Below are 15,939 nucleotides of genomic sequence, written 5' to 3'. Positions count from 1 at the left end.
CAGGAGCAGAGAAGTGAAGGGAGAGTTGGAGGAGGAGTTAAGGGGAGCGGAGAAGGCAGGAGAAGTGCACAGAGAATCGAAGGAGGAGTTAAGGGGAGCGGAGAAGGCAGGAGAAGTGCACGGAGAGCCGGAGGAGGCAGTAAAGGGGAGCGGAGAGGAGCAGAGAAGGCAGGAGAAGCGATCAGAGAGGCGGTGAAAGTGAGCGGATAGAGGAGCACTGCCATCGGAGGACGTAGAGAGAGGCAGATGGGTCACGGAGAGGGGAAGAGGCGGGTGGTAACTCCGCCCACTCCCGACGTCACATCGCCAACGGCACGCAGCCATTTGGCGAGCGGCAAAGGCGCTCGCCTTAGCGAGAGCGCCTTTGCGAAGGGCCTCAAGGAAGGGCTTTCAACTTCAGTCTAACTTTAGTCTATCTTTGAACTCTCATCACCTAGCTAATTAACTAATTAACTTCTGTCTTCCTTTCCACTTTCTACCAAACTTTTAATCAGGCAGACCTTCTACCTAGCCAACAAGCAACCATACCTTTCACACAAGCAACCAGATCTTTCACACTAAACAAAAGGCAGACTTTCTACCAAACTTTCAACCAGGCAGACCCTTCTACCTAGCCAACTAGCAACCAGGCCTTTCACACTAAACAACAGGCAGATCTCACCAGTCACTCTATCCTCAAAACATTTAAATCAGACAGACCTTTCTTGCCCACCAACTAACAAGCAGCCTTAACTAATTTTAAAAAAAAAATAAATAAACTGACTACCTCTATCCCTCAAACTATCTGATCAATAACTAACTACCTTAACACTATCTGACAAAGAACTAACATAAAAAAAATAATAATAATAAACTTTTTTGAAAATGGCAGGTAGAACTAGAAGCAACAAGACTTCACTCAAGACAGGCAGTCCAGTCACCGAAGGGATCCAGGGGGTGGCCACGGTCCTCGTGCAGGCGGAGGGGGAGCCAGGACGGAGTACAGACCGAGGCCATCCCCACAAAGATGACCACAGTCTCCACACAGACGGAAACAACGGATCAGCTAGATGGAAGCCTTTGGCTGGAACTGAGGAGCCTGAGAGAGGAGGTTCAGCGACTGAGAAGCTTCATCGACGCTTCATTGAGGTCTTCATCAACGGAGTCATCCAGGAGCTGTCCCAGATCTCCGAACGGGAACCTGACAAGACCATCCTCGTTACGCCCAAAGCAACCAAACCTGCAACCTTGGGATCAACCATCAGAATACAGGAAGAGGCTAGAGACGCTGATTCCTGGCAGCTGGTAACTTCCTCCACAGGCACACGCAGAAGACCTTCCTCTCATTTTGTCTCTTTCTCTCACATACAGGGCAGCTCTGCATCGACCCCGCAAATCACCTTGAGGAACAGATTCCAGCTGCTACAGGAAGGACCTGACAATGAGGTACAGGAAGTTGTTCAGCAGATGGTTCCAGTTCCGGTGACAACAGGTCGGCCCCCCCTAGGAAGCGCAGAGTGGTGGTTATTGGGGATTCGCTGCTGAGGGGCACCGAGGGACCAATCTGTAGATCAGATTTACTATCGAGAGAGGTTTGCTGTTTGCAGGGGCCAGGATCTGGAATGTAACCGCTTGCCTGGCAGACTCATCAAGCCCCAAGACCACTTCCCCATGCTTCTCATTCACGTCGAGACAAATGACACTGCCAGGAACACCCCGGAGAGCATAACTGAGGACTTTAGAGCCCTGGGTGAGAAGCTGAGAAGGATGGATGCGCAGGTGGTCTTCTCCTCGATCCTCCCAGTGAGGGGCAAGGGTAGAGCTAGGGATGATTGCATCCAGAGGGCTAACGACTGGCTGCACGGATGGTGCAAGGAGATGAACTTCGGGTTCCTGCACCATGGAGAGGCATTACAAGGACTACAGCGACCAGACAGGCTACACCTGACCAGAAGAGGAAAGAACGTCTTTGGGCACCGACTAGTCTGCCTACTTCACAGGGCTTTAAACTAGGTAAGTTGGGGGAGGGTACAGGCATAATTAACCGACCTGGCGAGCCAAGCTGCCATTACTTTGTTGAGACTGAGGTAAGTAATCATTCCATTTCTGGGTTTGGGTCTGGAGTGGATACACACATTTCTGAATCTGGGGTAGGTTCACATTGTAATTCTGAGTCGGGAGAGAATGTATACATTTCCGAGTCTGGGGCAAGTTCACGCTGTAATTCTGGGTCTAGGAGAAGTACACACATTGCAAATTGTACTAAAGGAGTCAAAGTAGCTCAAGCGGGAATATCCCCACAGAGACATAGCAAACATATAACATGGAGGGCTATGTACGTCAATGCCCACAGTTTGGGAAACAAAATCCTGGAATTAGAGACAGAAATGAGGAACGCCGACCTGGATGTGGTGGCGATATTCGAGACCTGGCTCACAGACTCCCACTGCTGGGACATGGTCATACCGGGTTACAACTTGCTTCGCCGTGACAGGGAGGGCAAAATGGGAGGAGGGGGTAGCACTATATACCAAAGATGACATTAAAGTCACCAGAATCGCAGAGGTCAGGTACACAGGGGAATCCCTTTGGGTGAATTTGGCCAGGGGGAAGGACAAATGCCTGTATCTTGGTGTAGTATACAGACCCCCAAGACAACTGGATGACCTAGATATGGAATTAATTGGAGATATAGAGAATATCACCTTGCGTGGGGACACAGTATTATTAGGTGACTTCAATATGCCTGATGTAGACTGGACCACACTTTCCTCTGCGACCAGCAGCAGCAGGAGGCTATTAGACTCTATTCAGGGAGCAAGACTCAGGCAACTGGTATTGGAGCCAACAAGGGATCGGGCAATACTGGACCTGATACTTACCAATGGATAAAGTGTGACAGAGGTCTCGGTGGGCGACACGTTGGCCTCCAGTGACCACAACATGGTATGGTTCAATCTAAGGAAAGGTTTTGAAAATCTAACACATTAACCAAGGTCCTCAGCTTCAAGGACACCAACTTCGAGGGCATGGGGGATTTCATCCATCAGGTGCTGCTAAACCGAGCAGAAACAGATAATGTAGAAGTAATGTGGTCAACTCTGAAAGCTACCATGCAAGAAGCAACCAACCGTTATATAAAATCGGTGAGTAAACGGTGAAGAAATAATAAGCCACAGTGGTTCTCTGCAGAGATCTCAGACCTCATAAAAGAAAAGAGCATTCATCTCTTACAAACACTCAGGGAAGCAGGAATCTAGAGAAGACTATCTGACCAAGTCAAGAGCCGTCAAAACAGCGGTCAGAGAGGCCAAATTCCGAATGGAGGAGAATCTAGCGAAGAACATCAAGAAGGACGATAAATCCTTCTTCAGGTATATTAGCGACAGAAACAGAAACACAGGCGGGATAGTATGCCTTAGGAAACCAGACGGGAACTATGTAGAATCGGACTCCGAAAAAGCTAAACTTTTAAATGAATACTTCTGCTCAGTCTTCACCCGTGAGGCACCAGGATCCGGCCCTCAGCTGCAGACGAGGGATAGCTCGGTGGACCCATTTCAAAATTTTGAGTTTATGCCCAGCACTGTCCACTGTGAGCTGTCTAATCTCAAGGTTAACAAAGCAATGGGGCCAGACAACCTACACCCCAGGGTACTCAGGGAGCTTAGTGATGTCTTGGCGGAACCGCTATCCACGCTCTTCAATCTCTCCCTTAGTAAAGGTAGAGTCCCGTTGGACTGGAAAACGGCTAACGTCATTCCACTCCACAAAAAAGGATGCAGGACGGAGGCTGCAAACTACAGACCGGTGAGTCTCACATCAATAGTGAAACTCTAATCAAACGCCAATTGGATACGATCTTGAATGAGGAGAATCTATGAGATACCCGTCAACATGGATTTACCAAGGGGAGGTCCTGCCAATCCAACCTAATCAGCTTCTTTGACTGGGTGACGGGGAAGCTGGATGTTGGGGAGTCCCTGGACATCGTATACTTGGACTTCAGCAAAGCATTCAATAGCGTACCACATCACAGGTTGTTGAGCAAGATGAGCTCTATAGGATTGGGAGACACATTGACAGCATGGGTTGGGGACTGGCTTGGAGGTAGGCTTCAGAGGGTGGTGGTGAACGGCACCCCCTTCGAAACGACGGAGGTGATCAGTGGAGTGCCGCAGAACTCGGTCTTGGGCCCGATCCTTTTCAACATCTTCATAAGGGACTTGGCTGAGGAGCTTTGAGGTAAAATAACGCTATTCGCCGATGACGCCAAACTATGCAATGTAGTAGGCAAGAACATAACAGACAAAAAAAAAGTGCCTGTCGATAACTCAATGCCTGACAGTATGGTGCACAACCTACTCCTACTGGAGTGCTGGTCCAGGTCCTGGCAACTAAGTTTCCATACCGAAAAATGTAAAGTCATGCACCTTGGCAGCCAAAATCCATGCAAGACTTTCACCCTTAATGGTGAGATCCTAGCGAGGACTGTAGCAGAATGTGACTTAGGGGTTATCATCAGTGAGGACATGAAGACTGCCAAACAAGTGGAGAAAGCTTCATCTAAGGCAAGACAAATCATAGGTTGTATACGTAGGCGTTTCATCAGCCATAAGCCTGAAGTCATTATGCCTTTGTATAGATCCATGGTGAGACCCCATCTGGAATACTGTATACAATTCTGGAGGCCGCATTACCGCAAAGATGTGCTGAGACTTGAGTTGGTTCAGCGAATGGCCACGGGACTCAAGGATCTCCCGTATAAGGAACGGCTGAATAAATTGCAGCTGTACTCACTTGAGGAACGCAGAGAAAGGGGAGACATGATTGAGACATTCAAATATCTCACGGGCCGTATTGAGGTGGAAGAGGATATCTTCTTTTTCAAGGGCCCCACAGCAGCAAGAGGGCATCCATGGAAAATCAGGGGTGGGAAACTACACGGTGACACCAGGAAATATTTCTTCACCAAAAGGGTGGTTGATCGCTGGAATAATCTACCGCTACAGGTAATTGAGGCCAGCAGCGTGCCTGATTTTAAGACAAAATGGGATCATCACGTGGGATCTCTTCATAGGGAAAGGTAGGGGAGGGTTATTGTGGTGGGCAGACTTGATGGGCCGTGGCCCTTATCTGAAGTCTGTTTCTATGTTTCTATGATGATGACAACAAAACTTTTGAAGGATTTACTGACATAGAAGCAGATATGGCAACTGCAGTTTCAGAAAATATAGATGATTGCTAAGTTGACTTTGTTACAGATGATTACAGTTCTTCAGATTAACACTAAATAGTTATATAACTAATTGCTAAACAGAAATATGTTAAGAACTTGTGATTATAATTGCGCTGTATACCAGTAAATGTTGCTGTTCTTTCTTATCTTTAACATTAACTACTGGTATCTTTATCTTTTATCCTACTTAGCAGCGGCTCCTAAAGCTGATCCTGGAGGCAACCCAACCTGTCAGGTTTTCAAGATATCACATATATGAATATGGTAGAGGCAGTGCATACAGATCTTTCTCATGAATATTCATTGTATATATTCTGAAAACCTGACTGGCCTCCTGGACCAGATTTGGGAACCACTGATATATATCATAAATATCAGTATGGTATGTCTATCCAAGATATACTGGTAAACCAATTTTTGGTAGATTCATTAACATGATTATACAGTAGTAAATTTATTATTCTGGAAACTTACAGTTATTTAGCTTAAATAATGAAAAAAAAACATAGTTAGAATATAATAAGTAACAAGAAGGTATTGTTTCACTTTTTTAAGAACATAAGAATAGACTTACTGGGCCAGACTAATCAAGTTTAAGTTTCAAGTTTAATGGAGATTTGATTAATCGCTTAATCATAATTCTAAGCGATGTACATAATAATAAAATTACAAAATGTGGGGAACAATACAATAAATAACAAAAATCAGGTCTGACAAGACTATTGACACGTAACAAAACTAAGAACATAAAGGAAGAGAGGGATAAGAACTACAAATTATTTAAAAGTTAAACAGACATATAAGGGAGATACAGAGGGAAAGGGAAGTTAAAAATTACTTCAATAAAATTAGAGAGAAAAAGTAAAATTGGTTGGAAGACTAAATGGCTAATTTTCAAAGGCTTCTTTAAAAAGAAAGCCCAGTAGCCCTTTCTCACAGTGGCCAATCTAGTACATGGCCAAAACTCAATTTCAATTTATTTCAATAATTAAAAATTGTTGAACATTTCAGCAGTCTATTGGCTGTCTTTATCCTGTGTTGCCAATTTCAGGCTTCCTAAAAACAATGAAATACCTACAATAATAGCCCACCCTAGACTTAAGAAAACCCAGTGTTTCTAATAATAGCCTGGGTGATTATTAGAGAATTTTTTTTTCTTTATAAAAAGGTCCAGAGCACAGGTACTGTACAGTAACGCTAATAAGCGGAATTAGAGACTACTGTGGAAGATTTTCTATTTTGAATATCTTTGAAAGGAAGACCAAGAAAGTCTGAGTGCCAATCATAGCCTCAACATGGAAGGAGCAAGGAACTTGTTCCTCATGAAGATCAAAACTGGTAAACCAGTCTGCATGGAAGCTGTCAAGCAGACTGGAAGGTACTGGGTATCCTACCAGACAGCAGAGGCTATGAGGATGTATCAGCTAAACAGAATGAGAAACGAAATACCCTTGACTTTGTATTATTTTGTTTCTACTTTTCTATTTAACCAATTAACTTTTACTCTAGTGCTATCTAAAGGTGATTTTTACAAAACAAAAACACAGTTAAGAGGATTGACTTGTTTTTAGATTAAAATAGAAAAGAGCATGTTTTGTGGTCAGTCAGTGAGGGTACCCTGTTTCCCCGATGGTAAGACACTGTCTTATTTTTTTTGGAAGGCCAAAATATGCTCTAGGGCTTATTTTCGGGGGGATGCCTTATTTACATTTTTTTCTAAAAAGGGGGGGCTGTCTTATTTGACGGCTGAAGAATCGGTCGGCCAAAAAATCGTACCGTGTATGGCCAGCTTTATCCATCATACCATATATTGTACCATTTAATGTCCCCAATGTTCTCCATCAGGGAAACACAGTAAAGAGATTATTCTGTAGTGCAGCATCAGAGGGGACTTGACAATGTGAAACCATTGTTTATATACCGTATGCATTTTAAATAGGCTTTATATACAGTAAGTGGTATTGCTCACAGCAAAAGAAACCTGTCTGCGTGTCTCACTTTTGGATGTTCTGGCCGTGAACAAACTCCTGCAGTCTCCGTTAGGGAGGGATGAGGGAAGCTGCCTGTGTTTCCTTGCGCGGAGTCACGTGCGCGCGCTGCAGTCCTGTCACTTCCTCCTCTTCACTTCATGACGAGGCGCGGCACGCAGCCATGGAGGCAAATACGGTAGACGGAGGGACCACACAGAGTCACCCACCGTACCACCCGATTCGGGTAAGCGCAGGTATCGGTGGGTGGCTTATTTGCGGGGGGGGGGGGTGCCTTATTTTACATTTTTTTCTAAAAAGGGGGGCTGTCTTATTTGATGGCCCTGCCTTATCATCGGGGAAACAGGGTAGTGGCATAGTAAGGGGGGGCAGACCGCCCCGGGCGACGTCCTGATAGGGCACGGGCACCTCTCCAACCTCTCACCACCCAACTCTCGCACCTCCACCTCCCCCGGCTATACCTCTTTAAATTTTTGGTCAGCGCGAGCAATTTCTCTGGCCTGCTACTTGCACCTGGCTTCCCTCTGAAATCACTTCTTGGCTGCAGAGCCAGGAAGTGACATCAGAGGGAAAGCCAACGCTGGCCTAAGCAGCAGGTCAGACAAGCTGCTCATGCTGGTGAAGATTTAAAGAGATATGGGGAAAGGGAGGATACGAGCATAGAGTGGGGGTGGGAAAGGAGCAGGGGGGCAAGGAGGGTGCAAGGAGAAGGGAGGGTATGAGTGTGGTGTGGGGGTGTGGAAGGAGCAGGGGGGCAATGAGGGAAGTGAGGAGGGCGCAGGATGACACCTCCACCACCCTGGGCACCTCCTACCCACGCTAAGCCACTGAGTGAGGTCCTTAGAGCAGTTGCCTTTCCATGTTTACCAGGATTCCTATCTTTTCTTTTAAAGTAATCCTTGTGGAGTGAACAAAAAGCACCCAGCCATGGGATTAGTATTACATAGTCAACTATCATTTAGTAAGGAGAACTCTTGTAAATCTTGGAATTTTCTGCTACTCAACTACTGTTTGCCAAATGGAGGCCAAACATGTGTGACTGGGAGCAAAATAATTTTTTAATAAAAAAAAACCCTCTATCTTTGTTTTCTCTTATAAAGAAAATGGAATCATTACCGTATGAGTAGGGTTCTTGGCAAAAATTAAACTCTCATCCTCACAATAAAGCTTCAAGAGTAGAAACTCACATTTCTGCAAGCAAAAAAAAAAAAAAAAGAGAAGAAATAACTTCAGTAGTGACGTACACACCTGTATTACACACAAACATTTTAGCACAGTCATTCAATTAAACAATCCAGCCAATATTCAGCCAGCTGAGGTCAGTGTTTTTATTCCCAGATATTCAATGCTGGGCTATGTCCAGATACTGGCATTAAACATCCAGTTTTAGGTTGGCTACTAAAATGTATGCAGTTAAGTGTAATATTCACCCTTGACCACATAAACTAAAATGTGACTAAAATAGGACTGTTATTTATGCGGCCCAATTTAAGTGGTTATGTTAAGTGGTCAAGAGCTGAATATTGGCATTTAACCACATAAGTGCCATCTCTGCCACCAGAACACTCACAGGTTAATCGGCTTTCAAGCAGGCACAACCCACAAATATTCAGTGGTGCTAACAGTTTAAGTGCCACTGAATATTAGCAGTTAGCCACAGACAAGAATTTAAGGGCTCCTTTTACAAAGCTGTGGTAGAGGTTTCTACCTGGGTCAGTGAGGTTAATACTCTGACACTCATAGAATAAAAAGCTGGAACAGAGTCTATTGAATATAGAAAAAACAGAGCTTTGGGCAAAGGAGAAGTGCCTGCTAGCACATATAGTAACGGCAGGCAGGTTGGCGTTGGCATCAGCTTGGAAGCAACCCATCTTACCAGAAGCACATGTTATTGCTAAACTACGATATATCTATCTGATGATGAAACTTATTGCACTGTGACATAATCGAATGGACTCATTTCTAAAAGTCTGGAAACCTTTCCAGAGGTGGCGAAATGGGAACTTCCAGATTAATACTACCAATCAAAAGAGATGGATTGGAAAGCCAAAAAAAAATGTGGCCCATGCCCAATAAAAACTATGACTTCCAATAACAAAACAAAAAAGTGTTCGAAAATATGAGAGGAAAAAGGATCTCAGAAACCTGCTCAGAAATGATGGAATACTTAATGATTCAAGTCTGAGACTTATCAGTTTCAGATTTCAATCACTGATCCTGTAAAAAAACCTCTCATACTATTCTCTTATTTAACACCTTTTATGTATGAATATAAATATAAATGACTATTTTAAAATATTTTATGTTGTTTCAAATGCATTCTAAAAATTCAGTGATAACAGCTGACTAATACAAAAAAAGCCACCAAACTTATCTCAAAGCATGGTTAATTCAGTCCAATCCCAATCCCAATCCCGAAGGTGTCTGTTTCGCCAAACATAAAGTGGCTTCTTCCAGGGATACATTTAGGACTGGAAAAAGAAAGATTGGCTCAAAAGAATTATTGCATTGTCAGCTAAGACTTTTCAAACTGATTGTCTTTTTCTTTTAATGGTGTCTCGACTTCCAGATTAATCTCACATTATATATCTTGGGAGGCAATCATATGCAATTCTGTCTACACCTGGTAATAGTGCTTTTTACTTTATTGGGAGGGGAGAGAGGAAGTTGGGGGGAGTTGAGTTGTTTAGGAGTAAGAGTGGGGTCAAGGGTGCTTTCAGTGTAAATCCAGCCACACGCTGAAGAGTGACATTATGTTGTTTGGGTTTTTTTTTGTGATAATCATACTCCTTGAGCTTGGTTACTGTATTTGTTAAATTATGAAAATCTAATTTTAAAAGAACTTAGAAATTGTTAAGGCAAGACATATTGCTGAACCCCCTGCTGACTCATTTCCATAAAGCAGTGTCTGTCTATATCAGGGGTCTCAAAGTCCCTCCTCGAGGGCCGGAATCCAGTCGGGTTTTCAGGATTTCCCCAATGAATATGCATTGAGGCCCTGATTCTGTATAGGACGCCCGGGAAAGGTGTCCTATTCAGAATCGGGCCTCACTAAACCCCGATTCTGTAACCGGCGTCCATGTTACCGACGCTGGTTAGAGAATCGGGTTAGATTAGACACGGCTCTCTACACTTATCGCGGCAAGGGATCTCTCTGCCACTATAAGTATAGCGGGCCACAGCCCCCTGTCCGATTGCAGGCAGGAGGGTGCCCAAAACCTCATGCCGAAAGATGCTCCCCCCCGACACTACCGACCGCCCCCCCCCCCGACACTACCAACCCCCCCCCCCCGACATTACTGATCTCCCTCCCACCCCGACACTACCGATCTGGCAGGAGGGTGCCCAAACCCTCCTGCCAGAAGATGCTCCCCCGACAATATCGATCGCTGGCAGGAGGGTGCCCAATCCCTCCTGCCCGAAGACGCACCCTCCCCCCCCGCGCTAATAGCCCCCAAACCTCCCCCCCCACCAAACTAACCTTTTCTTTTGGCCAGACGGGTCTTGCCCGTCCAGCTGGCAGGCCCGCCTCGTCGAAATGAAGCGGGCCCGCCCCTTCCCGGCCCATCCCACCGAAGCCTAAGGCCTGATTGGCCCAGGCTCTAGAAGCCTGGACCAATCAGGCCTTAGGCATAGCGGATCCACCCATCCCCACTTAATCTAAGGCCTGGGTCAATCAAGCCTTAGACTTAGTGGGGATGGGCGGACCCGCTATGCCTAAGGCCTGATTGACTTTGAGGGACTCTGAGACCCCTGGTCTATATGGTCAGTATCTCCAACTATTTTGCCTTTAACTTACCAGATAATGCTTAGGGGTCATAAGCACTTTGAGGACCTGAGACTCTTCGTTTTCTGTTTTATTGGAAAGACAGCCTTCCTGAGATTTCTCCATTTTGCAGAATGTGCAATACCACCTCATCCTGAAATAGAGAGCAGGGATAAAGAGAGAAAAATCACAGAATAATGAAGTTTAAGAAGCCAACGTATGTATTAAGCTATGCTAAAATTATCTTTTAACAAATTATTTTAAAGTGTGTGTTATTTGCTAATTTAATGTCTAATGAACTATAGAGAATAAAGTTTTTAATATATTAGGCATTAAAAATTGAAGTTTAGTGGTAGATAAGGCTGATGCATTACTATTACTGGTAGTACAAGCCCTGATGGGGGTTCTGATGCCAAACCACACCCCTGATTCATAATGTAGTCTCTCAGTGTCAGCACAGTGGCAGTGCCGAGTGATTAGAGTTCAATTCCTAATTCAAGTCTTCTGCTCTCTAAGTGAACAAGTAGAATACTGTGGAGGCAGTATTCTCAGCCCCTGAGGGAAAGAAAATCATAGTCATTCTGCAAAAGTGAACCTAGTGGTTAGATTTAAGATAAATGACTGCCAGGTTCAGGAAGAAGCCTTGGTGTATGACCACCGCCAATGAATATCTCTGGAATAAGTGGACCTGTGTAAAATGGAAGGGAAAAATGTCTGTCTAGTTGCAAACAAAGCTTCATGGGACTAGATCCCAGTCCTAGCATTGAATGACCTTAAATCCCAAAGGGCAGGAGAAACTTCTGGAATGATCAAATATCAAAGAATCCCCCCTCTCCCCAAGTAAAATTCCTCCCTTCCCTGTTGACCTACTCTGAGTCAAGGTCCAGCTCTTTTGAGGATTATGAATTCACCATTCCCCTGACCATTTAATGCCATTTATTCCTAATCCATCCAAAGGCTGCTGATTGAGAATGAAGGCAGCATATAACAACTGATTCCAGCATTCAAAATGGTAAAAAGTGCGAGAATCTAATCTAATCTACCAGTAATACCCAATTTATTAATCGCACTATACTAAAAAGGTTCAAGAGAGGGGGGACATGATCGAGACGTTCAAGTATCTTACGGGCCGCATCGAGGCGGAGGAAGATATCTTCTTTTTCAAGGGTCCCACGACAACAAGAGGGCATCCGTTGAAAATCAGGGGCGGGAAACTACGAGGTGACACCAGGAAATTCTTTTTCACTGAAAGAGTGGTTGATCGCTGGAATAGTCTTCCACTACAGGTGATTGAGGCCAGCAGCGTGCCTGATTTTAAGGCCAAATGGGATCGGCACATGGGATCTATTCACAGGGCAAAGGTAGGGGAGGGACATTAAGGTGGGCAGACTAGATGGGCCGTGGGCCCTTATCTGCCGTCTATTGTTTCTATGTTTCTATGTTTCTAAGGTAATTTACATCCAAAGAAGTCGTAAAATCTATATGGCATAGTATGGCATAAATAAATAAATAAGGGGGCGGGGAGCGGGAAGACTGCCCCAGGCACCATCTTGGTGGAGGCATCAGCATCTCTCTTCCCCCCCTCCCCACGCCATTCTCGCACCCTCCTTTCCACCTCCCACCTCTTTAAATTTTCGCTAGCATAAGCAACTTCTCCAGCTTGCTGCTCACACCGACTTGAATTCCCTCTAAAATCACTTCTTGGTTGCGGGGCCAGAAAGGGACGTCACAAAGAATGTCAATGCCGATGCGAGCAACAGGCTGAAGAAGCTGCTCGCGCTGGTGAAGATTTAAAGAGGTACAGGGGAAGGGAGAGTGCGAGTGTGGTGTGGGGAGGGGGAAGGAGTTGGAGGGCATGGAAGGAGTGGGGGGCGTAGGGGGAGGAGGGCACCACCACCCTGGGTGCCTCCTACCCTGACTAAGCCACTGACAAAAGCAATCAATAATTAAAACGTCATCATAACCATGAATATTAAAAGTCATATAAAAAAATTCTAATTTTTACAAAACTTTAAGTAATTGGTATCTGTCCTAATGTAAACAGAAATTATTCCAAATTGTAATAATAATAACTTTATCTTTATATACCGCAATACCACAAACAGTTCAGAGTGGTTTACAAAAGAAGAAACTGTATACAAACAGTGATATTATAAAAAAAACTTTAAAAATTACATTAACATGGTAAGATTAATCAATTTTTCCTGGAAGTGTTTTAGAAGTACATCATGGTAGAAATGGAGTCAGAGAAATTTGTCAAAGAGGTAAGTTTTGATTGACTTCCTAAAACTTTGGTAAGAAAGAGTGTTTGAGTTAAAGTTAGTTAAACATTTATTCCATGTGCTTGCTTGGAATGATAGTGTTCTATTGAGGAATCTCTTGTAGATACAGCCCTTCAAGGATGGAAAAGCGAACAAGTAGGCACATGGGGGTAATAATAAAAAAAAAAAAGTCTAAAAAGTGTTCTAAATGGCTACTTGGACGATCAAAAAGCCTGATCGTCCAAGTACCCATAACCAAAGCTGGTTTTTAGATGTATCTAAAACCAACTTAGGCCTTTCCCCTGCCTCCAAACGCACAGAGAGAAAAGAGGTGTGTTTAGAGGAGGGGAAAGGGAGGGCAGTGGGCGGGAGGTGGGCCGATCTACACCTAGGCGTACAACAGGTATAACCAATACAGTTTAGTCGGCACATAGACCTTTTTCACTTAGATGAAATAAAACCAGGTCTAAGTGCCGAAAAACGGGCCACTGAGCTGATGGCCGCTGTCGCCATCAGTTCAGCGGCCCAGCAACCTAACTATCGTGGCAGGAGAGATGCCTCATCTCCCCTACCGCGATGCATCACTCCCCCCCACACACAACATCGGGGCAAGAGGGAGCCCAAGCCCTCTTGCCCCGCCGACTCCCCAACAATATCGGGCCAGGAGGGAGCACAAGCCCTCCTGGCCCTGGCGACCCCCCCCCCCCCCCCCGCTAGTTGTTTGGGCCAGGAGGGAGCTCAAACCCTCCTGGCCCAGCCAATCCTGCCCCCCCCCGACAACATCGGGCCAGGAGGGAACCCAAACCCTCCTGGCCACGGCGACCCCCTACCCCCACCCCGCAATACATTACGGACAGGAGGGATCCCAGGCCCTCCTGCCCTCGACGCAAACCTCCCTCCCCCCAATGACCGCCCCCCCCCCCAAGAACCTCCGACCTCCCCCCACAGCCGACCCGCGACCCCCCTGGCCGACCCCCACGACACCCCCACCCCCTTCCCCGTACCTTTGGTTTAGTTGGCCGGACAGACGGGAGCCAAACCCGCCTGTCCGGCAGGCAGCCAATGACGGAATGAGGCCGGATTGGCCCATCCGTCCCAAAGCCCCGCCTACTGGTGGGGCCTAAGGCGCCTGGGCCAATCAGAATAGGCCCGGGAGCCTTAGGCCCCTCCTGGAGGTGGTGCTGCAGTTGGCTGGGGCAAGAGGGCTTGAGCTCCCTCTTGCCCCGATCGTGTCGGGGGTGCCGCGGTTGGCTGGGGCAAGAGGGCTTGAGCTCCCTCTTGCCCCAATGTTGTCGGCAGGGGGGGGTCGCGGTTTGACATGGCAGGAGGGCTTGGGCACCCTCCTGCCTGGATCATTGGGGGGGGATTCTGTAACCAGTGTTGTTTTTGACAGGCACCGGTTACAGAATCCAGCTTTTAGACGAAGGACTGGCTCCTCCTTCGCCTAAAAGCCCTTCTGTTGGACGTTTGTGGCCTAGGCGTGTTTTTGTTTCATTATGGCTAAAAAGTGTAGACGTGCTGTGGGGGTACTTGTAGACGTAGTGGAGATTGGGCGTTTAGGCAGAGGAAGGCCATAATCAAAACATGGACGTTTGTTTTGGTTATGGACACTTTCCCTGCTTCTGGGTTGAACGTTTAGGGACTTAGGCTAAAAGGGGACTTAGACGCTTTTTTTGATTATGCCCCTCCATGTGTACAAGTTGTGACTGGAAAGTCGAAATGATGAGATTTATAGATTGGGGGATGAACCTGTTATGGTTCTGAAGCAAAGGCAAGCAAACTTAAAAATAACCCATGTAAAAGAGGAGTCGAGCTGTCGTTTATACCGTACTCTAATCTGTGGGAAATGTAGTAATAAAGTATTACAGAATCTGGTGGAAGAATAATGCAAATGAGAAAAAAGCAAAATCAGATTATCTGAAGAGTCAGTCTGTAATATACGATGAACTATTCAAGCTGATTTAAACTTAATTCACCTCTCAACTGATAACCAGTGAAGGTTCTAATAAGCTAATGCAGGGGTAGGCAATTTTGATCCTCGAGAGCTGGAGCCAGGTCAGGTTTTCAGGATATCCACAATGAATATGTACGAGATAGATGCAAATCTATCTCATGCATATTTATTGTTGATATCCTGAAAACCTGACCTGGTTCTGGCTCTCGAGGACTGGAATTGCCTACTCCTGAGCTAATGCAACACTTTCATATCTTTTTAGACCAAATTTTAATCTAACCACAGTGTTCTGAAGCAACTGCAATTTTTGGTCGGTTTTTATGTAAGTTCAAATGAAAAGAAATACAGTAATCAAGTTGAGGCAACACTAATATCTGAACCAACAGTGCAAAATGATCTTCATAAAAGCACAGCTTCACTAGCCTAAGTTTCCTCATAATATATAAAATCTTCCTCCACTGCTTCCACTGTCAGTCAGCAAACTTTAGATGGGATAGATGGAGATAGAGCAAGGTGAAAGATTTCACCGAGACATAAAAACAATGGAAGCCAGATACCAAGGAAGATGGGATGCACACATGATGGCAGACTATTGTTAGAATCTTATGCAGGATTGACCTTGCAGATCCCACTCTCGGAAGTCTTACTAAAGGAGCTTCTTGTGTGTCGAATGACTGGAAAGTTTGCATCATAAACGTGTGCTTTTGGTTTGAAATAAGTAGATTTTCATGTTGTACACTTTTCTTTTAATT

At 45.4% G+C, this 15,939-nt stretch overlaps 1 protein-coding gene across 1 annotated transcript in view; it reads right to left on the bottom strand.

The window, feature by feature from the left end:
• Positions 1-15,939, bottom strand: part of LOC117366910 (nuclear body protein SP140-like protein) — a 219,978-nt gene that overhangs the window by 18,434 nt on the left and 185,605 nt on the right. The window contains exons 15-16 of the mRNA XM_033958923.1: positions 11,006-11,126; positions 8,323-8,397 (exon numbers count right to left, since the gene is read on the bottom strand). Coding sequence (XP_033814814.1) covers positions 8,323-8,397; positions 11,006-11,126 — 196 coding nt within the window. The remainder of the gene's footprint in view (positions 1-8,322; positions 8,398-11,005; positions 11,127-15,939) is intronic.

This window comes from Geotrypetes seraphini, chromosome 9, assembly GCF_902459505.1.
Source record: "Geotrypetes seraphini chromosome 9, aGeoSer1.1, whole genome shotgun sequence".
Lineage (NCBI taxonomy): Eukaryota > Metazoa > Chordata > Amphibia > Gymnophiona > Dermophiidae > Geotrypetes > Geotrypetes seraphini.
Note: the sequence above shows the minus strand (reverse complement) of the source record. Positions and strands in the feature narration are given on the sequence as shown.